The 26204-nt window shown below is 37.2% G+C and overlaps 1 protein-coding gene across 7 annotated transcripts in view; it reads right to left on the minus strand.

Moving 5' to 3' along the window:
• The window catches only part of LOC136856852 (afadin- and alpha-actinin-binding protein A), a 195056-nt gene that overhangs the window by 79771 nt on the left and 89081 nt on the right, over positions 1 to 26204 (minus strand). The window contains exon 6 of one of the 7 annotated variants that reach the window (XM_067135047.2): positions 14402 to 14471. The exons of the other annotated variants lie outside the window; for them this stretch is intronic. Coding sequence (XP_066991148.2) covers positions 14439 to 14471 — 33 coding nt within the window. The 3' untranslated portion in view covers positions 14402 to 14438. Of the gene's footprint in view, positions 1 to 14401; positions 14472 to 26204 lie in introns of those variants that run through there. 7 annotated transcript variants of the gene reach the window in all.

Below are 26204 nucleotides of genomic sequence, written 5' to 3' on the forward strand. Positions count from 1 at the left end.
AATATGACAGGCAAAGATACTATCTAATATACCGTATCTACACTACAATTCTTACCTGAAAGGTGGTTATGTGATTATTACAGATGGTGGATTACTATTATTTTCCTTACTCCGCGGGACGTAGAATAAAAGTGTCTTTAAATGCTGAAAAATATGAGGTTGTCTACAATAATTTCTCAAAATTACTTCTGTCAAAACTACACCAGTTACTTGAATTGCAATCATCGGGATATAGGAACTTGATTATTATTAGCCAATCGCTCATAAATACTGAAAGAGTGAGGTTGTGAAATATAACTGCCTACTCAGAACTAGAAATGGTCGGAATACAAGAATCAGCTGATTTTTATTTATATTTTCTTGATACACTACACTCTCTGTTCATGACTGTAGCCAACAATGCAATATTTTAATACAATGACTGTTAACGATTTCACCAGTGAAATACTGTATATTACGTTGAAATCCTTTATTGAAACAAAATTTACAACAGTATTGCGTTATTTAAAGAAGTTATTACCTTCATGATAGGTAGGGCAGTTGAACTGCTATTTGAAATACCCTGTCAGTTGCCTGCACTAATACAACCACTGCCTAAGTTACGACTTTTTTTAATATCCCGTCTTTGTAAGTATTTTATCAACAAACCTACTGATATTTTAATAATAATATTAAAACGAAAGAGATTTCTTCTTTCACGCAGTCCTAAATTACAGCTTGTAATCTAGTGAACGCCTATGGAACTACTCAGTGTGAAAATTGTAAATAAATACCAATAATCACAGTTACTACATGCAAACACTAAACCCCAGTATTTGTAGGAAAAAAAAAAAACACACACAATTTTCTAAATTTCTACAACTATTAACTACTTTATCTCTAACATAATACAGAGCTCTTGGAACAGCCAACCACTCACTAGCGCTTCCAACAATGGACAAGTAAGGTTAAGAAGACCTATAAATTATAAACAGGAGAGTTTTCCACCTATTCAATACATAGTTGTATTTACAATGTTATTTACATTTCATGGGACTAGTCTCAACACTACTCGGGGTCATCATCAGCCATATTTAAACATACACAATACTTGACGAAATCCTGAAACATGTTTCTAAGCAGTAAGAACCTTATGAATATATAAATTCATTTTAAATTATTAATTTAATTAAATTATATCAGCATGCCACGTGAAGAAACTGTATTAGTGCAATTGACTGCGCTCATTAGAATACAATCCTGTTACAGTTGCATTTTTTAAAAGAGTAAATAGCATTAAAGGTAAATTTCATAGTAAATTAGCCGCATGACACCAAGAAGATGAAACATTTAAGGCCTAAAATTGCTTCCTTTTTATTGCTACTTGTTTAATGTCGCACTAACATATCAAAGGTTTTTGGTGATTGAGGGATGGGAAAAGGGCTAGGACTGGAAAGGTAGTGGCCAAGGCCCTAATTAAGGTACAGCCCTAGCAACTGTTTTCTCGACCCAAAGTAACTCTATGTGCAGAGTTAGGTATACATAATGTTATTGTTTTTATGTCCCACTAATTACTTTGGTGGGCGGTCGGTTAGTAAGTTAGTTAGGAAGGAAGGAAGGAAGGAAGGAAGGAAGGAAGGAAGGAAGGAAGGAAGGAAGGAAGGAAGGAAGGAAGGGGGCATAAGAAAGTCTATGTTCCAGAATGGGAGTGTAACAAAATATTGCAGTCCACTGTCTTAACCCATTCGCGTCGTATGGTGAGCTGTGGTCGCGTCACACGCTGTGTTTTGGCGCTTGAATCAAATTACAAGCTCAGCTTGCAATGACTCAGTGCCTTGCTTATCTTCATATATTATATTCCCTTTGCAATATAATTTCTAACAATACACACTGTAGGGAACTAGAGGTATGTATTGTTAGTAAAGAATGCTGTCTGTATATCTGTGTGACACTGGGATTGTTGAATAACAATTTATTTTCATAGGTATCCAGTATTCATTTTTCAGTAGAACTGGTTTTGCGGTAATGTCGAAAGAGATTGAAAGCACTTGTAGACATTGTTTCAGATGGCAATAATGATGTTTTGGAAAATGAATCACAGTTCAAGAATAGTGATAGCAACAATGAAAGTTACTGAAGTGAGCAGAATAATGAAGAAAGTGAATGAAAGTGACTGAGCCAGGTTCTTCCAAACATGTGCGGCCGGTGACATAAAAGAACTGTGGTGATTGGAAATGGGAGAAAAAAAGACATTAATCCTGATATATATCCATTTCTTGAATACAGCAGTGTTTCAGAAATACTTACGAAAAATGTATTGTCCGACCACTGTCCAAAATTGCAATGCTTTTAGAATATGTGGATCTGCTATTTTTGAAATTATTTCAAATGAAACATTTGAACCACAGCCAGCAGTCACTGAAGGAATCAAGAATGGGTGAATCGTAACATTCAATGGCATGAATGCGAAATTTTAGTGAATTATCTGCATTAGTTCTTATTTTATGCTTGCTTTTATGTGACAGGTACACTCAAACTACGGGCGAGCAAATTAAATCTGATTCCGCAGTCAACAATGTGGCCATTTACTGTGACTTGAATGGTTAAAGTACAATCAGTCTTTAGATAATGTCTGTACTGAGATGTCGAGAAATTTGAAATTAAGTTTTGTTCTTGTAATTTGGATCCCATGCACAATGATTAATATTTACACAAAAATTAAATCTTGTTGACCAATTAGATGAGAATGACAATCACAGTCTCTTTCAATTGGTGCTAGGCTCCTTTTTTCTTTTCTTTTTTCCTTCTGAGCTATGTTGGTTAAAGTTTATTTACTTTATTTAGTTTTACTTTATTACTTTTCCTTTATTTGCTTGATAAGAGTGTGTCACCCATATTCATCTTTCACCTTTTGTATTTACTTATAGCCCACAGAAGTAAATAGTCTAATTTCTTCACAAAATGAAGTTATAGCTAAAATACATTAATGAACCAAACTTATATGAAAAATAAATTGCAGAAATATGTCTTGCTAAAGGGGATTATTAAAGGTGTTTACAGAATGAATCTTCCAGAAAAAATGTACAACCTAAAATTTACTTCTAAAAAGAAAGGTATTAAACACTGTTGTGAGAAATTTTTGACAGGTGCACATCAAGCCTTAGCAACACGGAAGGATGTGTAACCACTTCCTCAACAGTTATCTTCAGGCAAATCACTGAAGTGAAATTATGTTCCTTCACTAATGATGAAATGTATTACTGAATAAATGTAAATATTGTATCTCAAGATGCACGGAAATCTATATAAGGTGTTTTCATATAGAACATGCAATCAATTCACACTCACGCTATTCTAAATACTTATCACTTAAGAACAGAGGAGTGAGAGAGAGAGAATGTGTGTATGAATGTGTCCAACTGATTTCTTAACACATTATCTGTCCTTAGATTCCGATTTATGCATTTATAGTTATGTTACATGTACCGTACACTGAAGAGTAATAGTGGTCAAGAATGAATTCTATAAAGTGACTTAATATTTCCCAAACCATAATCCTACACCAATTTAAAATCAAAAGAGAAAAATGTAAGACTGTTTTGAAGATTATAGTTGAGACAGTACTGATGAGTATTACAATTAATGAACGGATAAAACTTGGCTTCTAACATGGGGCTGCTGGGGATCAGTCACTTGAGTCATTAGCTTGAAGCTACTTGTCAGTCTGATAAACAGGAAAGGCCGTTCCAAGTAGATTATGTAATCTTATTTCCTTATTGATATACGTACACAGCGGTATGCGTTCCACAATTAGTTTAACATTTGATAATACAGCATAAGCAATGGAAATTCCAATAATAAGCTTTATACTTGTCTACCTCATCCAAGTGACATGTAGTTCACACTATGATTCACTCTGCCATGTTAACAAATCTCAAATAGTAGAATGCAGATGTGATCAACAGAATAAGGTATGTTATGCAGCAGACCAATGAATTGCCATTGTTGCATTTAGGGTTAAGGTACATTATTATATCAACGCTTTACAGGAAGTGTGAGTGAAAGATGACAACAATAGCATGTGATTGATGTCTCTTTAACAGCAAACAGTACTTTGATGCAAGAGTGATAGGAATTTTGCCCTAGGTCAGCATTTCTTAAATCTTACATGCCAACCAGGCCAGTGAAGAGGAGTGACTTGCTTGATAAGAGAGTGGTACAGTATACAAACACAAGAAACACATTAAGTTAAACCAAAGTGTATTGCACAACAAAGGTAACTTTCTTCTATGTCTAGGCCAATTACATTCTCACCCAGTACTATTGTGGCCTCAGAAGATTTCAATAGTGCACACATCAACTTCATACTTCCAAAAAATACATGTAGGTAACTGAAAATATTTAATTTAACATAATTATGAGACTTTGTTATGCTGCACATGCCTGCACATCCAGTCATTTATCTGACAGACTATGACATTTTTAGGAGTAATGAATACCTTTTTTTTTGCCAATACATACATTTTTTGTCATTGACTGTTCTATATTCTTCTAGTCCCCACACCTCTTTAAATGAACTAACCACGCCAGTTAGCAATGTAGTTGTTTTGGCTTCTATGCCACAGTTTAAAATCATTAAATACTGTACAATTAACCCCTTTAAGTTTTTCTCTACTTCTTATACCACCACTTATTAGGCTGATCTATTATTAGCAATCAATCAATCAATCAATCAATCAATCATTGATCTGCATTTAGGGCTGCCACCCAGGTGGCAGATTCTCTGTCAATTGTTTACCTAGTCCTTTCTTAAATGATTTCGAAGAAGTTGGATATTTATCAAACATTTCCCTCTATAAATTATTCCTTCCCTAATTCCTCTTCCTATAAAGTAATGTTTGCCCAAATTTGTCCTCTTGAATTCCAACTTTATCTTCGTACTAGCAAATGTACCCATGTTTTGCTAAGGTATTCAGCACTGTATATGGATATCGAAGTAAATTACTGTAAATGCAGCGAAAAAGATTTTTTTAAATTGCACGTCTCTTAGCGTTATCCAGAAACAGCAGTGGGAGGTTCCTATACATTGTTTCCAATGTAAAATGCGAGTTGCGGAGTTGTGATGGTAACGGCAGACTCACTTGCCTACTGCCATTCACAGTCGAGTAAGTAAGTTTGCATTACAATGGCAGGCCTTATTACCTACTGCGTAGTCACAACTGATTTGGGGAGTCTTTGTTCCAATGGCAGGCCCCCTTTCCCACTTCCAGACAGAATGAAGTTGAGGAGCTTTTATTACAATGGCAGGCACCTTTCCTACTGCCAGTCAAAATTGAGTTGTGCTGTTATTATAATGACGGGCCCCTTTTCTTTATGTCAGTCACAGTGAGTTGGTGAATTTCCATTATTCCATTATAATAGCAGGCCACTATGCCTAATTCCAGTCACATTTTAGATGGGTAAATTTGTTTATAATGGCGGGCACACTTGACTTATGCCAGTCAAACCAAGAAAGGAATTATTCATTACAATGATAGTCCCTCCTTACTAATGCCAGTTACACAGGAGTTGGAGAAGGATCCCATTCCTACTGCCAGTCAAAGTCGATGTGGAGAGTAATGATTACAATAGCAGATGCCCTCCTGCTGAGAGTCACTAAAGATTTGTAAAATATTAATTATAATGGCAGACACACCCATTCAACATCGCTACAAATCGACTTCAATGTATACAGATCGACGTATGAAGTATATGCAAGTTTACAATGTTGCAAACCTTCATTTACAGATTAACTGCTGCCAAACGATACATCATATCGACAAATGGATTGTACCACAAGACGCCTCATTTAGCGGCCTAAATGGCTGGTCTTATGATATTTTCTCCTATCTCATCTATTTATGGGTAAGATTGAGTAGGGTGAAATTTGGGTAAGGTCTCACAGTGCATTACTTCTGGATGCTTATGTGGCAGTTACAAACATAGAATTTGGCTGAAATACGGATACTGGGTGGACCAATGTTCGTGCAGAACTAGATGATTCTATCTTTCGTATAAGTGATTCAAACTACGAATTATACATGTACAAAGTGAAAAATGTACTTACAATCGAGAAATAGGGACAAATCAAATGTATAAGGAATAGAGGAACAACAAAACGTCGTAGGACCAAAGTTGTAGATCAATCCAAATTGAACAGAGACTGTGAAATCCGTTTTGTTATAAGACTTACCGTTTAGCTATGAAATACCTCGAAAGGAAGGTCTGCAAGAACATTAAAATTGCCTCCATATTTGAAGCTTTCCGTCGGTTACAGGCTAAGACATTAATTTTGCTAAATTTCAATATTCTAGCTTGTCTGGCAGATTGTGCCGCAATCATGCTTTAGGTGGGGGTTGAAAATGAGAACTTTCAGAAAACTAAAGCTAACAAATATCCAGATGGTCATTATTATTTCTGAAATGGATAACTGTACGAAAATGTACTGCCACAGTCATTACGATTTTATTTACATAGATAAGGAATAAGGGGGAAAGATCGTAACTTGACATTTGTGTTTCTAGACAATGAAAAAGCATTTGTTTGTGTCCCTAGTGTCTTAAAAAGAAGAATGCATCTATGGAACTCATTCAGAGAATAAAAATGCTTCATGATGACTGCTACAGCTGTGATCAAGTAGGAAATGGATATTCAGATTGGTTCCAGACATTTAGAGGAGTGCAACAAGGCAGTGCCCTTTCACCATTACTATTCATCACCATCATGGATGAAATCATAAAAGAAGTGAAGCAGAACACCAACATGGATCTTGAAGCATTTTCTTTTGCAGATTATATAGTTATCTAGGGAAATAGTGAGATGGAAGTCCAGGTAAGGCTGAACGTCTGGAATGATCAACTGAAAAAATATGTACTGAAAGTACGTGCTACAAAAACTGCTGCAATGCCTGTTAATAGACAGAAGTAAAGGTAATATAATGCTGAAGGGTGTACAATTGGAAACAGTAAACCAGTATCAGTACCTTGGATGCATAATATCTAGTAACACCAGAATAAAGCTTGAATTAAATAACCGTATTCAGAAATCCAGTCAATTCTATCAGCAAGTTCGATATCTGCTCTGGAATAAACAAGTGCCATTAAGATCAAAACAAACTCTGTTTCGAACATACTTTGTCCCTTATGGGTTGGAAACATGCACAACTACCAAAAAAGATGACAGCAGACTTCAAGCTTCAGAAATGAAGTTTCTAAAAAGCATGCTTCAAAAGACTACGAAAGACAAAGTAAGAAATGAGAAGATTAGAGAACAAGCTAGAATAAATCAGTCCCTGAAGAAGACCATAACTAAGGTACGTTTGCGATGGTTTGGTCACGCCAAACGTATGACAGAAATAAGAATTGCAAAACGGAAAGAGACCTGTTGGGAGACCTCGGAGGAGATGGCTGGACCATGTGAAGGAAGATATCACATACCAAGGAATCAACTGGGATGAAGTCTTGAAGGAGCAGTGGTACATGAATAGACCAAAATGGAGAGCGCTCGTAAACCACACCCGGGAAACTGGAGTGGAAACATGATGATGATGATGATGATGATGATGATGATGATGATGGAATATGCTCCACGTACAACACCTTTTGGGTTATGTCCGTGGGACTTAGCCCGCAAAACCGACCGTTCATAGTACCTCCCTTATTAATCCTCCTATCGAAAAAATTCACATGAGAAAAAAGTTTCATAAATGGATTTCCATCAAAGTTGGTCAATTTCCAGTCTGGTTGGTCTCATATATTGTGGGAGAGTAAAATCACTGTTTTGGGTCCCTATAAAACCCCAGTCCATTCCAGGAATTTGACATGGTATGGACCTAAATACCTACCTCTGGATAGGTGGATGCTAAATATGTTTGGTTGAAATATCTCCAGTAGTTTTCAAGTTATAAGAAATACGTTTTACATGCACCCGCTTTTGAGTCAAGTCCAGTGGGACTTGTACTGAAAACCGTCCGTTAATGGTATCTCCCTTATTAATCCTCATATCGAAATGATGCACAAAAAAAAAGTTTAGAAAATTATTTCTATTAAGGCAGGTGGATCTCTATTAAGTCTGGTTGTGTATACTTTGTGGGACTGCACAATCACGGTTTCGTATAAACCAGCAGTCATTTCAGGGATTTAGAAACAATATTGGCACTGAAACCTTCCCAAGGCCAGGTGGATTTTAAATATGAAGCTTGGTGGAAATATATCCAGTAGTTGTCAAGTTATAAGAACTCAGAAAACAAACAGACACCAATGCTAAAAAAATATGGTCATTATTACACCTGAAACGGATAACTGAATGACCAAATCAGTCAATGGACAGACACACAGTCATTACAATTTTATTTATATCTTCATATTATGATCTTTCCTACCTTTAAAAACTCCACTCAAGCTAATTCATCTACTACTCATTTTATTCCATGCCATTGCTCCACTGACAGCTCAGAACATACTGCTCAGTCAAACAGCTTGTTTCCTTCGTCCCAAGTCTTCCCAGCCCAAAGTTTGCAACATTCTTGTAACACTACTCTTCAGCCAGAAATCTCCCAGAACAAATCATGGTACTTTTCCAGTTCTCAAATGAAGTAATCCTGATGTAGATCCCATACTCTAATTAGCTTTTTGTTTTTACAAGCTGCTTTACGTTGCACCAACACAGATAGGTCTTATGGCGACAATGGGACAGGAAAGGTTAAGCGTGAGAAGGAAGCGGCTGTGGGCTTAATTAAGGAAGGCACAGCCCGAGCATTTGCCTGGTGTGAAAATGGGAAACCACAGAAAAACATTCAGGGCTGACGACAGTGTGGTTTGAACCCATTATCTCAGAATACTGGGCACTGGCTAATTACGGTCTTAGCAGAGACTTTTATGCCCTTTCCTTTGAATCCTTACTACAAACCCTAAATACTCTGATAACCATACAAAGAGATCTGCAACTTTTACTTATGACGTCGTTAATGTGATTAACCCAATGAAGAGCTTTCATTACGATAACACTAGAATCGCAAGAATTTGGCTCATCTCTTAACTGCGGATGGGTCACTTATGACATACCTTCCTTTCATGTGACTTTTGATTAAGGAATGGAGTTATTGCTCACTAAATATTACATTCTTTAGAATTACATCATATTTACTTAGTATTAAACAGAAAATGAAGAACTTAGTGTGTGTGTGAAGTACAGTAAAAATTTCAAACATTGCTCCTTTACAGTCTACTGTCATATTAGGAGTATATGTAATAGTCTTTGGCTAAGCACTTGCTACAAACCATTTTTCTGCAGGCATGACACTTGACAAATTACTTGACAATGAGTGCACTTCTCTTGTCTGTCAGGAATTACTTCAGGGATGTCAACTCATGTTTATCGCCCTACCTGCTGCATAAGTTTCAGCTAATTCCTCTCTGAGCTGCAGCCTCCCTGTGGGTGGGGGGCAGTAGAATAACATCCACAGCACATCCTGCCTGTTGTAAGCGGCAACTAAAAGGGGCCCTAGGGACTCTTAACTTGGGAGTGTGGGTGGTGACCACGGGGAGTCCTAGCAATGCTTCCAGTTACACGTGCAAGGCTCCTCTTGTTCATCTATCCTTTGGTCAACTCTTGTCCTTTCCTGACCGACAGTATTAGGTTTCCGAGGTCTAGGGAGTCTCATTTTCACACCCTTACTGGACCTTATCTTTCTTTAGCCGATACCTTCATTTTTTGAAGTGTTGGACCCCTTCGACTTTTTCTCTCCGATTAATGTTAATAGGGGATGGTTTCCTAGCTGTACTTCCTCTTGAAACTACAATCACCACAACCAACATTACCACCGAGCAGCAGAATGAATTATCTACACTCACGTTTTGTCTCATTTAGTGCACTGTTCACCACCCACGAATTTATTGCAGGAAAATTCAATAAATTGTAAAGTGTGATAATGCTTTTGCTGAGTACTTACGGGAAATATGATCAACCACATCAACTCCATATTTAGATCCATTATAAAAATTTATGGTGTCCAGTTTCTTCTTTTCATCATCCTCAATTTGAATATCTGGATGCATTGTGCTCAGAACAACATTTTTGTTCAAAGATCATTAGTGTAGCATCATTGGTCTTCAGAATTGCTGTTCATAGTACCAGCAAGGGTAGTTGATTTGGTTTTCAAGGTTTCAGCTAGAGACAAGGAGGTAAAGAAACTGTTGCTTGTTGTATTTTTTCCTTTGTACATGTAAGGTCCTGTCAGTTTCTTTACAACAAAGTCACCAAGACCCTCATCACTGGGTCTAGTATCATCTCTTCCAAGAGAAGGGAAAGTTTTCACAACATACTTCAACATACTTCTGTCTGTATGTATCTGATTTTGAGGCCATGAACTGTGTAAATCTGCAGTGACAGAAGGAATGAGTTGCTCATCAATAGTTATATATGGCACTGGTATGTAGCTACACTGTGCCTTTACAATTAAATTACACCAAATGAAGTTTATCATATTTTATCTTTTCGGATCTTGTAGATTCAACATCAAATCTCAAAAACTGAATTATTTCCCTGAATCTGTCCCATGTCATCATCACCTTTACAAAACGAACATCCCACTTCAATGACCATATCCAATCTAAGGTCTTTACTCCTATGGCATCACGGATGTACAGTGGGCTATACTTGAAAATGCTTCCAGTACTTTAATTATGAAAGCCTCTGTCTCAGTGCACGCCAGAATATGTTTCAGCAATTTTTCAGTGATCGTCAGGCGCCAAGCACTGATGCAAGTCTCATTCGCATAGTGTTTTACATGTGGAGTGAGGCCGTGGCGATCTTTGAACACATTATAGTGTGAACGACTACCAACTGTGACATACACTAAATCAACTACCCAGGTCGTGCCATCTGAATATAAAATTTTAGTATCTGTGGCAATATCTGAAAGTTGATGTATTTGTTCATCAGGCATAACGTTCATTTTATGAAATGTTAGTTAAGGTGTCAATAATATTTTGCTCTTTCATTAGTCGACGCACAGTCATAATAAAACAGCCCTGTCACTACCAAAACTTCTTAGGAAAGTTGCACATTGATACTATGTATATTTCATTTGAGGAAGTTTTGTATCAACACTCAGCGTATTCAAACATGAATAATGTAATTGATATGAGACGCTGCTCCTCCTCCTCCTGCAGAGCTGGCATGCATACTTGCCCAGTAGTGACACAGACTGTGATTGTTGAGAAAGCAGGAAGAAACAAAAGAGACACAAAATGCAAAGTTGTATGAACTAATATATTGCTATCACGCACGGTCAAATCTGACCCAGCTGTGGTTCTAGGTATACATAGATTTTCTCTTAATAGGATTTCCCCAGAAATATGCAATTATATGTGGCTGTTTATTACAATTACTTGTGTATTGCTCCTCTCAGTCTCTGATTTCTTTTTCAGTATACACTTAGCTTTTGAAGCGATGGATTTATTGTCAGCAAGTGGGGAAAAAGACTTGAATTTCTATTTCATCTGTGGTACTTTAGGGTTATCACATTTCCACTATCGTTATTTCTGGAACACTGTCTTCTTATTTTATTTGGTGTTGTACATGTAGCTTCCGGTTTTTGAATTGGACTCTTCCTACGTTTGATTACAGGTGTGAGACCTTCCTGTTTCTACGAAATATGACCTATAAATACTGAAGGAACTCTATTTGGAAGAAGTTGTATTTTTGTTGTACTTAAACTGAAGTCACATTCTTGAAAATGTAAAATACAGACACTGGATAATGTCCTAGGTGACCAAAGAGAACCTAATGTGTACTACTCAATATGTTTACAATATGTTTACATTCCACATTCCTAAGGGCCTCCTAGAGAGTTACGCCCTCTCTCAAGCCAAGGAGATCTGAAACGGTCATTTGAGGTACGGAGAATGTGAGCGGGTGGCAGCTGTGGTCTATTAAAGGATGTGTCCAAGCTTTTGCCTTAGTGCATGAGACTGAAAAACCATGGAAAATCATTCTTGGGATAGCCGACGGGTGGGACCAACCCCTCTGTCTCCCGAATACAAAGCTGCAAGGCTAGTACAACTAGCCATTGGTGAGCCAAAGCCATCCTGCTCACCCACCTAATCCCCCCATATTAAAATAGCACTTCACTTTCAAAACTGCATCGGCAAACTCCAATGTTCTCCTTTCTTTGAAGAATCTGATTTATGATACAGTAAATAAAAATTAATATTATTTTATAACGCACAGTACATGCAACTTACTTGCAGCTCATTAACACTACATGAAATCTATACATAAACATATTAAAAGCACTTCTCTCCGTATGTTAACAGACTACAGCACATGCAAACTATAGCATTATATAGACGCATCTGGTTGTGATACTGCGAACCTGATTGGGGACAGTTTTTGTGCTCAGAACTGGAGCACTCTTCCTGGCCTTGTATATCTCATAGGCAACAGTTTGGCATTGTTCAAAGTATTTCGTCTCTTTCATTTTCCAATCTGGCCTTTCTAGGTTAATACCTGTTGTCTTATGATGCTGATTGTATTAAAATTGTAAGATTTCTCTGCCAATCTCAGCTTTCCCTTTCTTTAGCCAATGCAATCGCTCTTATGACCACTTCTTTCCCCCCCCCCCTCTCCCCTAGAATTATCATGAGAAGCTGATAATCCTATTATTTCTCCCCCCTGCCCCCTTTAAAATAATCACCACAGGAAAAACCCTTAATTTTCATCAAAAGTATGTATGGGGTAGCTAAAATTTAACAGTATTCAGATGTTACAGCAAAACATCCAACAATCACATAAGCCTGAAATGTTGTAGATATGCTAATCAAGCAATGCACTCCCTAATTATGTAAAACAAATAATTAGTTCCAATTCCCACTACTAGGTGAAAAAAATGGCACTGCAAGCAGTTAGAACATGATATAGGGGCGCACAAAAGGCAGAGAAGATCAAACATATCATAACAGTGGTTCTGGCACGTTTATTAGGAACAATGGTTACAACTGCTCAATATATTTAAAATATCCTCACAACCAGAAGTCACATGGATTTAGGTTTAGGGAACTTGAAGGCCACATATGTGAAATTGCCTGGAGATGATATGGCTGTTACTGAAGGTTTTATACAACAAATCTTTCACCTGGCGGACGACATGTAGTGTTGCCCCATCTTGCATGAAAATAATGGTGTGGTCAGTGTTGAGTTCTTGCAAAGCAGGAATCACACGTTGCACAAGGAGGCTTCTATAAAATACAGATGTCACTGTACTACACCTAACAGGCCTGCAAGGTACTATCTTCTCAAAGAAAAATAGAACAAGAATGAAGGAAGCTTGTGAAACCATACAGTCACATAAGTTGAGTGCAATGGTTGTTCCTGCACTGCACAACATGTGGATGAATTTAACCCCATTGCAACATTTTTGTGTATTCACTACACCATCCAGAGTAAAATGCACTTCATGAGTCCAAAGAATATTTCTCTGCCACATGTTATTCATTTCCACGTGTGCAAGAAAACTAAGGGCAAACTCTAACAATGGTTTTAATGGGTTTCAACTGGTACATAGTATGAATCTTGTAGGGATACCAGCATAAAATATACTGTAAAATCTTGCACACTGTTAACCAAGGGAGAGAATTAACGACACATCTAAAGCACTGCTTGCAGAATTTGAAGCATGTTCTGCGCGATCAGTCACAGCAATTTCATAAACAATTTCCATAGGGATGGGCTACTGTTCTCTCCCTGGTGCGACACTTAATTCACTTGTTTCCTCGAATTTCTTCATTAATTGACATGGGACCTCTTCTCAGCTGTTTCTGGTAGCAATATTCCTGCAATGCAGTATTGCTTTTCCTGTCATTCTGGTAAAACAACTTCACTAGCAGTGCAAGGGCTCTCTTCTCAATAGCCATTGAGTTTCACACAGAAAAGCTTAACCTTCTTAATTAATTAAAATGATCATGCACTTCAAAAAAGTAATCCTCAACATGTGTCACCAAAAAAACCACGTAGAGAACTAACAACGGTTACTTTGACACCAGAAGGACATACTGACATCAGAGTTATGGAAAACTGCACATTCTGACTGCTTACAGCACCATATTTTCACCTGGTGGCAAAATCTGTAATCAATTCTTTGTTTTATGTAATTTATTATGAGCGCATTGGTTAATTTAACATATCTACAAAGTTTCAGACTGCTAAAATCATCACTATGGACAGTGCCAGTTTAATTTATAACCACCTGGTAGTAAAAAAGTCATACTAAATGTGTATACAGATTTAACTCAAGCATCCTGTATAGAAGTGATTGTTGTTTCAAGGGGAAAGCATAAGCTTATCTGCCTGAATCATCCTGCATATACTTAGATGAAGAGTTTAGTTTATAGCACACTTTTTAATATTTCCCATTCTTTTCTTCACAGGAATTCACAATTGAAGTGGACGAAACACTGAAATTAGAGCAAGCCATCTCCATGAAAATTTCAGGCTGTGAAAATGTAGATATACCACCTGCAACATTTGAATATGCCAAAGGCATGAAGAAGTTGGTTTTACAGATGATAGGTACAATGGAACTTAATTCCCCTCTTCCTGCAACACTTCAAAATCTTCAAATACAAGATGTTCAATATATTAAAGAAATTGATTACACCATTTTGAACACACAACCTCAATTAAAGACACTGAGAATACTAAATTCCACAGTGGGTAAAATAGATATGAATATTTTTACTGATGTTAAAATAGAACAAGTAGATTTTGAAAAGGTTATCTTTTTAAATGTATCTAATAAAAAAAAATCAGATAAAGCAAGAAATGTTCACACAATGAAATTCAATCAATGCCATTTTAAAAGTTCAATTCCTTCATTTGCATTGCAATTCAATGCCTCAGAACATTATGAAGTCACAGGGAATACATTTTCAGCAGTTTTAGAGTCCGATGCCATAGTAGCCAGGTCTTCAAAAATAATTATTTCAGAAAATAAATTTGATTATTTAAAAGAGAATGCAATTTCTTTGCATCATTTTAGCAATGACCAATCCCTACAGGTGCATTTTCAAAATAATACTATATACTCAATGGATAAGGATGCTGTTATTTTCCAACAAACCTTGAAATATGACATGTCGTACATTAAAGGAAACATAATTCCTTGTACTACTGCACCTCAATGTGATGAGAAAGTTGCATGGTTATTGACAGGCATCAAACAAGTAACTGAACAAGTGCCCAGTAATTATGCAATATGTAACATTCTCAAAATAAATCAATGCAGAGAGGTCCGAGATAATAATACCATACCATTATTATCATCAATTGCGCTAGAAAACTGTCATCCTGTGAAAGATGTAATATTTGAAGAAGACATCCTTGATATTTGCAAGCATGATATTGATAAAATTACAGAAAATGAATTCAAATCTCACTCGAATGAAGCAAACAAAATCACATGGAATCACTATGTAATTCTGACTCTATCCCTCCTAATGAATCTTATCTGAAACCGTGAACCAACAAAGATATGTTGCTGAGGGTACCAGAAATATCAAATGGCAGTAGGGTGGGAATGTCAGCTGTAAGCACCACCTAGTTGTAACAGTAGCAGGGGCACAACAAAGACAGCAACAACTATATAATCAGTATTTCAGAAGGTACCGGTACTCTGAGTAACCATAGCTCATTATATTATCTTCAATAATATGCCTTCAATGATTGTCTTTAGCTTCTTGTACTTGTAGGTACTAGGTAATATTTTATAACAAAAGTAAATGACTAAAAGGACTACGAATTAAGTTATATTTAAGATTTCCTTTTATATAATTATGTAAAGGACACCTTGAAATATTACACAGAAGAATACTCTTCAAGTTCCTCTGGCATTATATGAAATGTACAAATTCAACTGAGGATATGTTATGGTTTAAATTGTTTAAAATACAATTCTCTTCTCTTATAAATGTAACTGTGAGCATTATTGTCCATAACCCCCATAAGCCACTTCCTTAAGACCGTTAACCCTTTCTTAAAGGGCAACAATTTTGATTTTAGTAGTTTGGATATTCTTTTGAATGTACACAATATATGAAGAAGCATAGTTTTCTTCAATTTCCATAAAATTTTAAGTTCTATCTCTGACCCTACATGATTCCAAGCTCTCTGGTGTATTACAAATTCAGTGTTCTAGCAACTGAGAAGCATTTTCTAGAAAGCTGAAAACTTTAGTGAAAACAGATGTTTTCTGACTGTTAGAATGCTTTTTTCACACAGCAATATTCCACAGATATATAAGATGTGGAATATTGGGAGTTTTGCATTATGATATCTATGGTATGAGAAGTGTTAAGGCAACTACTGTAACATACGTGTAGGAGTGCTCTCTCTATATCCCACAGAAGCCGCATATCTGGTAGCATATTTAACTCGTAAGTGTGTGCTATGTGTATTTGTACAACTGTGGTATGAGTTTAGACTCAACAGCTATGTCCATCCAGAAGGTGAATAAACGCATTGATACATTTGAAGCAACGATGAAAGACTGAGGCGTGGCTTCAGTTGTTAACCATCTCTACCTACCCCAGTAAGAGTCCCTAGACTTGCTTAGTCAGGATTTCCGTGACTTCCAAGACGCCATCTCCTCCGAACTTACCATGCTAAACGAAGAGCTGTGCAAGTTAATACGGCAGCTAAACCATCAAGAAGAGCCCGTTGATGAACATGAGCTGTACAATACCAATATAATGGTCCTTTATTGGACATTATAAATTTTCCAGCTAACTCATTCTTGGTTGCCTGCGTTTCGCCCTCGTGTGCTAAGTTAGCCTCGTCAGTTGGGACTTAGCACACCACCCAAGACGCAAGGCTAGTACATACCGTGGAGGCCACTTCATAGGCTATTTGAAGCCACCAGCAGTGCCAATGCACTATGAGAGCTATGTCTCATTTCCAAAAATAGATGCCTGCCTGGCCATCAAATGATGTAGATGTTGATTCCCATAGAGAACCTAATGTCCAATAACGGACCATTATATTAGTATTATAAATTTACTCATTCGGGAAAAATATTTTAGGTTCCCTATGGGAATCAACATCTACATCAAGAGCTGTACAGGCGTAGGAACTGCCTCCTAATCCATGGAGTCACCGAGGAACCGCGGGAGGATATCTACGAGAAAGTGAGGGAAAATTGAATTAAGTTGAACGTTGACTTCCTGATGGAGAGTTTCGACTGGTGCCATAGGACTGGACGGCCTCAGCACTCAGCAGCTGAAGTGATAACTACAGGCAGTTGCCCCATAATAGTTAAATTTACCCACCACCATGAACGTGACCACGTACGGACGGCGAAGCAGCTCCTGAAGGGCACAAAGGTACTCATCACTAAGTCTCTCGCCAAGACCCGTGACTATATTAAACGTGGCGAAGGATCACTTCAGGCCATCCCGTCTCTGGACTCAAGACAGACACATCGTGATCCATCTTCCCAATGGGATAAAGATCTGTCACCATTGTCTCAGAACTAGACAGCATGAAGATCTAAGGGATAACAGTGACAACTGATATGAAATAATACAGCTCGATATTGTATTTGTTTGTTATTCATAACTGTGAGAGAGAGAGAGAGAGAGGGGGGGGGGTGTTAGTGGTAGTCAGTGGAAGCATTTATCAGGATGTTGAGGTAATTGCATGCTATTTCTGCTATACTATTTGGTTAACATTCCGTTATACAACTGATCCACAGTGCTGTACCTGGACAACCTCCCCCTCCCACCCCGTCGCCTGTCGCCACAAGCATTCTCCTCAAACAGGACAATGGTGAATAGTACCAAATGAAGTGGTGTACAGAGAGTTGGAGTCCATCACAGATATTATATGGAATTTCTTTTTTTTTTTTTTTTTTTTTTTTTTTGGTCACATGAGGACACCAGAAATCAGATCACCAAGAAAAATTATAGAGAAACTCTGAAATCTGAAGCAACAAGTAGGATGGATTAAGGAAATAAAAGAGGATGTGGAAGAACTAGAAATAACGCTGGATGATTTATAAAACAAAACAGAAAATTTAAAGAAACTATAAAACATAAAAATAAGATTTAAACAAGGGAATGACAAATCCCAGGTGCCACGTCGCCATGGCGCCTGAAATTCTTTCTCTGGCACCCTATTTTTCAAGCTGGGTATAATCTCCCACTTTATAATTATATTCCCGGTTTGATGTCGCTGAACTATTGCAAAGAGCATGTAATAATACACAACCCCCTGAACACTCCATAAAATTTATCAAACTTGATTGATCAAGAGAATGATGTTATGTAACGGCAGGGATCTTGGGAAGTATGGGCAATTTCTGCTGTTATCTACAATTTTAAATAATAACTAAGGCCACATTATATAAACAAAAGAAGAAAAAATAATGTAAAATGTGAACATCTGAGCATTGAGAAAGCTTTTCGTAAAGAAAATATTACCAACATAGAAATAACTCTAATATACTTCTCATGTGAATGATACAAATAATATTGTGCGATACAGCCTTACTAGCAAAATTTTGTTTTTTTCTATTAAATCGATTCATTTAAAATTTAACAGAGTAAAAGCTGTTCAGTTGCGCCAGATTCTTTCAATGGTTACAGCGTAAGTATTCGTTTTTAATTTTGGCTGCTGGTCAATGGGACATCCTCTGCTCAGGATGGCTAACACCTTGAATTTAAATTTCAACTGTCAAACACAAGACATGTAGTAATTCTTTAAAAACTTGCACTATTCCAAATGCTTTATAAACATGGTGCAAGATTCTGGACCATTTGTATTTCCCGTAAAAAGCTATTAATCACAAATCTAGGCAAAAATATTACTCTTTAGAATGTTACTCAAACTTATCGTGCCTTCCTCTTGTTACAAAGTCCTTAAAATAAGACGAGTTAATAATAATAATAATAATAATAATAATAATAATAATAATAATAATAATAATAATAATATTTGCTTTCCATCCCACTAACTACTTTTACAGTTTGTGGATATGCTGAGGTGCCGGAATTTTCTCCCGCAGGAGAGGTCAGTAAATCTACCAACACGGGGCTGAGTATTTGAGCACCTTCCAATACCACAAAACTGAGCCAGGATCGAACCTGCCAAGAAGATGGGTTAAAATCTGGAGTGTTCTTAGATTCAGAATTTGAGAATTATAAATATCATCATCACATGTCTGTTAAAAATATACAGAAGTCAAAATATGGAGAATTTATTTGGAAAACCCAGGGTTTCCGAAGGGCTTCTAGCACAATTCACATAATGTGTGGCAACCCTGATTGTGTGCGTATTCAATGTTGCCAACAAGTTGCTCGATGTTTTCTGCAGCATCTTTCTCAGTTCTTTAAACTTTGGTTGTTTCGTTTTTGTGGTGGTTGTGCCAGTATGAAACGTACTTCATTAAATGAGAGAAAACACAACAGGCAAAGGCTACGCACAAATTTCTTTTGTGTCTTGTCAGTGGCAGACAAACCGGATTCAGCGTCAAGTACTGATACAGTAAATGATAGTACAGTCTTAACACCAGTGCAGTGTTTATCTGGGGAAGTTTCAGTGATTGAAAACTATGACGAAAGTGAAGTGGAAGCATGAAATTTAAGTAAAGATATGCTGAAAACAACCAGGAAACTTGAAGAGTGGTGCAAGGAACTTATATGGCTTAAATATGACAGAGGAACAGCATTTTGTAAAGAGTTTGATTATTTTTCTCATCTTTCTGACCAGAATTCGAAAGTAGTGAAAGGATTCGAAGAACCTTTCAAGCTTCAAACTAAAAAAAAGAACACGAGAAAACACATCAACATACAAAATGTGCAACAGCATACTCTAAAGAGTCGGGACCAGAAAATACTCCTATGGCAACATGTGTAAAGAAATTGGATAAAAAGGTATATGATAAATATTGTTTAATGTGGCTTATTACATTGCAATGGAGAATAAGAAGCCATTTTCAGACTTTGAAGGCTTGTTAGAGTTAAATGCAAGAAAGAGTGCACGCGCACGCGCGCACACATGCACACGCACAAAAAAAGCAAAGACTATCTTGTACATATCAAAAGTGTTGCGGGATGAGTTGATTTGTGAAATGAAGGATTCTCAGAATGTCAGTTTAATGCTTGATGGATTCACAGACAAGGCAGGTGAAGAAGAAGTGAATGAAGATATATACAGAACCAGGGCATTGAAGTGCAAGAAGCATTTCTTTCACTTGTACCACTTGAAAGTATTACTGCAGATGGTTATTAAATGCCATTAACAACGAACTTGAAAAATGTGGCCTTTCAGAACGGCTGCCATCTAATTCCAATAAGTTAATTATGCTGATGTTTCTACTGATGGTGAGCAAGTATGATAGGCTGTGATAAGGATCTTGTACAGAATTTAAGACAGAATGTGTATCATATCACAGAATACAGTGTAAAGCACACAAATTAATCTGAAGTGTTCTAAAGTTATCTGAAGAGCAGCAAGTATATCAACGATCTTGAGTCAGTTTTAACAAGATTGTATAAATTTTACCACCAATCTCCTCAGACTATGAGAGCTGAAACAAGTAGCAGAGAGTCTTCATTGAAGTGTAGAGAAGTTTCAGTACCTTAACATTGTAAGATGGGTGGCTAGCAAAGATTGTGCTGTTTTGATTCTTGTGAAATACTGGAAATGTGCTACAATGGGTTCGAAAATCATTGCTTCAGAGAAAGACACGGCTTCTGTGACAGGGTTTTATTGAAACAGCTTACCGACTTCAAGTTTGTGCACATCATCCATTATCTGTTGGACTACCCGAGCATTTTAAAAACTTCTCTCTCCCGTTTCATAGGGACCAACATTCCCTCAGCATAGTGGAATGCCATGTGAAACATTCAATAGGATTTTAAAATCTTAACGGAATGTTCGAGGAGAAAATGAAACAAAATTCATTTCAAATACTTCTTTAAATGGCATATTTCAGGAAGTTCAGCTGCATGTCACAACAAGAGCCTCTGTTGAAAATATAAGGGACCACCTTATCCATCATGCAGTGAAGTATCTAGAAATAATCAGGAAGGCACTGAAAGGTTCACCTCAGTATTCAGCACTTTTGCTTGGCCAACTGGAAGCACTCTAGAAGATTTTGGAGTACCATCCCTATAGTTCATCACTTCAAGAAAACATTTTTGTCCTTAGGATGATAATGACGAATATAGACAGAGTGGTATGAATTTAAAGTATCTGGAAACCCTTTGAAACGGAAAGAAACTCGGCGAGCTTCTTGGCTTGACACTAGCAAACAAAGAAAGATTCCCCAATTTAAGAAAATTACTGTCTATAATTTCTGTCCTTCCAGTGTCAACTGTGTATTGTGAGAGAGGCTTCAGTGAAATGAACCTTATGAAAAATAATTTCAGGTCATCACTGAAAAGTGAAAATGTAAATAATTCAATGATGATCAAAATGAATGCCAGTCGGTGAAGGAATTTAACCCAACAAAATCTATGGACAGATGGTATTTTGATGCAAGAGCTCCTGGGCACTTGCATGGATACAAAAGGCACAATAAGGATGTTCTGCAAAGTTTGGATTGTTTCTTATATCATAGGTACATTTATATGTATAATGTTTAAAAGCTTTTAAGTTGTTAATAATTTAAAGAGCCAGACTCATATATACAGTACAATGGAATTGTACAATCTGGTGTTGACGAAAATATTCACTCTGCTATTTACAAGTTACAAGTTTCTTAGAAGAAATAATTGGCTAGTTTCACAAATTTGTATGCACAGTGGCATGTTTTATTTAGTTCAGAGTCCTCAGAACACAGTTCTTGGAATCTCCTCTGTCATGTCTTCTTATAGACGTTCCATAAAAAATTGTTTTAATCTCCTTTAAGAAATTGGTAGAATTTGAACAATAAAAAATGGTTTGTAATAGCAGTAATATTTGTGCTTTTATAGTTTTATATAAGCTACTACAACAGATTACCACAAAAAGGAAAGGCAGCACCCATTTTACCAGTCTGCTAGATGCCAGCACATTAACAATGCGAGTATTATGAAAACAACCTGGCTCCTAGATTTGAGTGCTGGCTCCTAGATTTAAAAACATTTGTCATACCCTGATTTAAACCACAAACAGACAAACGACATACAATGAAAAGGGTATTTACAGATGAGGAACAACGGAAAAGATCAGAACGAATGAAAAGCTACTGGGCAATTTGGGAAGAAAACTTATAGAAGATGACCAGAAAATAATCGACTGAAGAGGTCCAATGAGATCGTAAAAGAATAAGAATAATAATAATAATAATAATAATAATAATAATAATAATAATAATAATAATAAAAAGGGGATGTGTTGACCGGGTGGCTCATAAATGCCCAGTCGAGACCATTAAAGTTAGACATGATATTTTAAGGATACATTCATATAAGTGTGTAAAGGTATGCCAAGAAGAGATTTTATAAAAAATTTATTTCAAGGGGTTGAAATGGGGTGTATTTGATTTTTTGCTTTTTTAAAAATATTTTTGGACATGAAATAAAATACTTTCTTTTTGCAGTAAAACATTCTTCATACAAATACCTAAAATGTAATTTCTGCTTTTATTTAAATTCAAGATACAAGGGACGTAAAGGGGTGAACAAGCGTGTTTTCCAAATTTACCATTTTTTCTTATTCTTTCGTCCACCAAATAAAATACAACTTCATTTTTGCACTAAATAATTCTTCATATAAATATCTAAAAGAAATTTCAGTATTTTTTTAAAATTAGACTTACAAGCGGTGCAAAGGACTGAATAAGGGTATATTTCAAATATACATTTTTGTTATTTCCTTAGCTGCAAAATAAAATGCAACTTCGTTTTTGCACTAAAATATTCCTCAATAATACACTGCCAGAAAAAAAAATTAGGACATTCTCTTAAGAGTTTTCCAATTCACTCAAGATTTATTGTTGAAACAGTGCATATGGAGTACATGAAATGATTACATTTACAGATCAATAGCTCAAGCGGTACTGAGGTACCAGGTGTCGATCCATGCTGAAACACCCATATTAGTACAAGGTGTATCCTTCATGGGCAGCAATACAGGCGCTAATTCTGGCATCCATATGATCATACAGATGACGAATACTGTCTTGGGATACATTATTCCATACCTGTTCACGTAATTTTGCAAGAGGTGTGGGTTGATGAGTCGCACTTGTCAGTTGTCATCCAATCGTAACCCACACGTGCTCGATGGGAGACAAGTCTGGAGATCGTGCTGGTCAGGGAAGTTGCTGCACGTCTTGCAGAGCACGTTTAGTTTCACGTGCAGTGTTTGGGTAAGCATTATCCTGTTGAAACAACATATCACCTTCCTGTTGCAAGAATGGCAAAAGAACATGTCTTACAAACATTCTGCATGTACCGAGTGCTGGTCAACATTACCTACAAAAACACAAAAGGTGAACGAGAGTGATAGCTCTACAAGACAGCACTCGCCAGGTCTACGTCAAACGCACAAACGACAATCACCTGCATGCAGGCAGAATCTGCTTTCATTGCTGGAGACCATGGCCCGCCATTCCATCTTCTAAGTGATTCTCTGACGACACCAGTCGAGCCGTGCTAGTCGAAGCTGTGGTGTGAGTAGAAGACGGACTAGAGGTGTGTGTGCCTGTAGTCCCACTGCTAGTAACTGGTTGCTGGGCTCACAAACTCTCTTATCTGTGCTGTGGTAACTGTACAATCTGCCACGGCTGCCCTTACAATACAACGATCTTGGCAGACATCTGTGTTGCGTGGATGTCCAGAACCTCATCTATGTGTGTGAGAATGTTAACGTGACCATTGCAATCAGCATCGTTGCACAACTGACGCAGCACATCCAACTTGAGCGGAATTCTCTGAAAGGACCATCCCGCCACTCGAAAGGCCACAATCTGACCCCAGTCAAACTGGTTCAGTTGGCTGTAGGAAGCACAAGTGCATGTCCTTGGCATGATGCCTGTTTGCTTCACACGTTTACATCACACTGAGCCTTATGGCAATAAACATTTCCTATTATTAAAGGGTACAACGCAGATGGTGCTCTGGCAGCTATGTCACTACGCTATCTGTTCGTGGACGACGATGAAACCATTATCACTACATCTACTATCCCTCAGGCTACATCTGCCATCATTGGATCAAAATCGATGTCATCTTTCCAGGTGTACTAATTTTTTTTTTTCTGGCAGTGTAATAATGTTATTCGCTTTACGTCCCGCTAACAACTTTTACGGTTTATGGACTCTCAGAGGTGCCGGAATTTTGTTCCACAGGAGTTCTTTTACATGCCAGTAAATCTACCATCACGAGACTGATGTATCTGAGCACCCCCAAATACCATCGCACTGAGACAGGATCGAAACTGCCAGGTTGGGGTCAGAAGGCCAGTGACTTAACTATCAGAGCCACTCTGCCCGGCAACATTCTCTATATAAATACCTAAAATACAACTTCTACATTTATTAAAATTCAACTTAAAAGGGGTGCAAAGGGTCGAGTAAACGTACATTCAAAATTTAAATTTTTACGATTTCCTTGGTTGCAAAATAAAATAAACTTCATTGTTGCACTAAAACATTCTTCATACAAATACTTAAAATACAATTTTTGCATTTTCTGAAATTTGACTTGCAAGGGGTGCGGAGGGTTTAACAACATTTTTGATTTCATTGGCTGCAAAATAAAACTTTGTTTTTGCATTAAAACATTCTTCATATAAATGCCTAAAATACAATTTCTGAAATTTTGAAATCTGATTTAACAAGGGGTGCGGTGGATTGAACAGGCATATTTGAAATTTAGGCTACCTTTCTTATTCTGATTTTCATGGCCGCATAGTAAAAGACAACTTTGTTTTTGCACTAAAACATTCTTCATATACTGCAAGGTAAGGGTTGTTCTGCCCGAAGGCAGGTCCGAACCTCCGTAGAGGTGTTCCTGAGCTGGAGTTTACGTGCGGTAGGGTGGCCAGTTCCTTTCCGCTCCTCCATTCCCTTACCCCCCACCAACAGCGCGTGGCAACCCATCCAACTCCTGACCACGCCCAATGTTGCTTAACTTCAGAGATCTCACAGGATCCGGTGTTTCAACACGGCTACGGCCGTTGGCTTCATATACTGTAAATACCTAAAATACAATTTCTTCATTTGTCGAAGTTCATCTTGCAAGGGATGCAAATGACTGAATACAAATTTCTATCACAAAATCAGATGATGCAGATACTTCATTACAAAATGAGATATCTACACCATCCTCTCTAAGAAATTGTTACCTATACTGTGAGTACAACTACCTCTTTAACCTTTTAACTGGGAAACAAACATTTGTATTTTGACTGAAAACTAGTTATTTAGTCATGCCCATTTCTCTTCTGTGAAAGCCAAAGAACTTATCTTGCCCATTGTGCATGCATGCCTTTCCAGAAGATGAGTTGTCTAGTCTTGCCTGTTTTGACACAAATATATCTTATGGCTGGGGGTCATCTGAAAATCTGTATTGTGGAAGTTAGTGTCATGAAACATGTGATGGTATTGTCAACCTAGCAACCGTGCAGGCTATGATGTAAGGGAGGGGTGGGTGGGTGGGTGGGTGGACGAATGGACAATGTTACCTATGGCTGGTGGTCATCTGAAATTAGTAGCTGTTGATGGATGGCCATGATCAAGATATATATTTATGAACATTTGATTTTTGCAAAGGAAAAAAGGGATTTCTTTTAATTTGCTTCTGGTAATTCAAACCATAATTCAATATTTGATTCGACTTCTTCCAATTACATTATAATGGGACTACGTCTGACACTAAGTAAAAACCAATAAAACGATGCCACTATTATAATAAAGTACATTATTACACTATATGAATTTGCCTTGTAACAATTTAGCAAGAAATGCAGTAAAAATTAAAATTAAAGGACTGTACTGTACTTTCTTCTTATTCTTCTGACTCAGAGAGTCTGTTCGATGGCAAGAGCTTTCTGTACTAAATGGTGTTCACTTTTCAACTTAGATGACCATAAAAGCAGAGCTGCTTTTCCTTCATCTTGTCGCTCATGGGCACAACTTTGAAAGATCCTCGCACATGCTTATTGCGTAGTGGTGGTGGCGATTATTGTTTTAAGAAGAAGTA

Source organism: Anabrus simplex, chromosome 1 (genome assembly GCF_040414725.1).
Source record: "Anabrus simplex isolate iqAnaSimp1 chromosome 1, ASM4041472v1, whole genome shotgun sequence".
In the NCBI taxonomy this organism is placed as follows: Eukaryota; Metazoa; Arthropoda; class Insecta; order Orthoptera; family Tettigoniidae; genus Anabrus; species Anabrus simplex.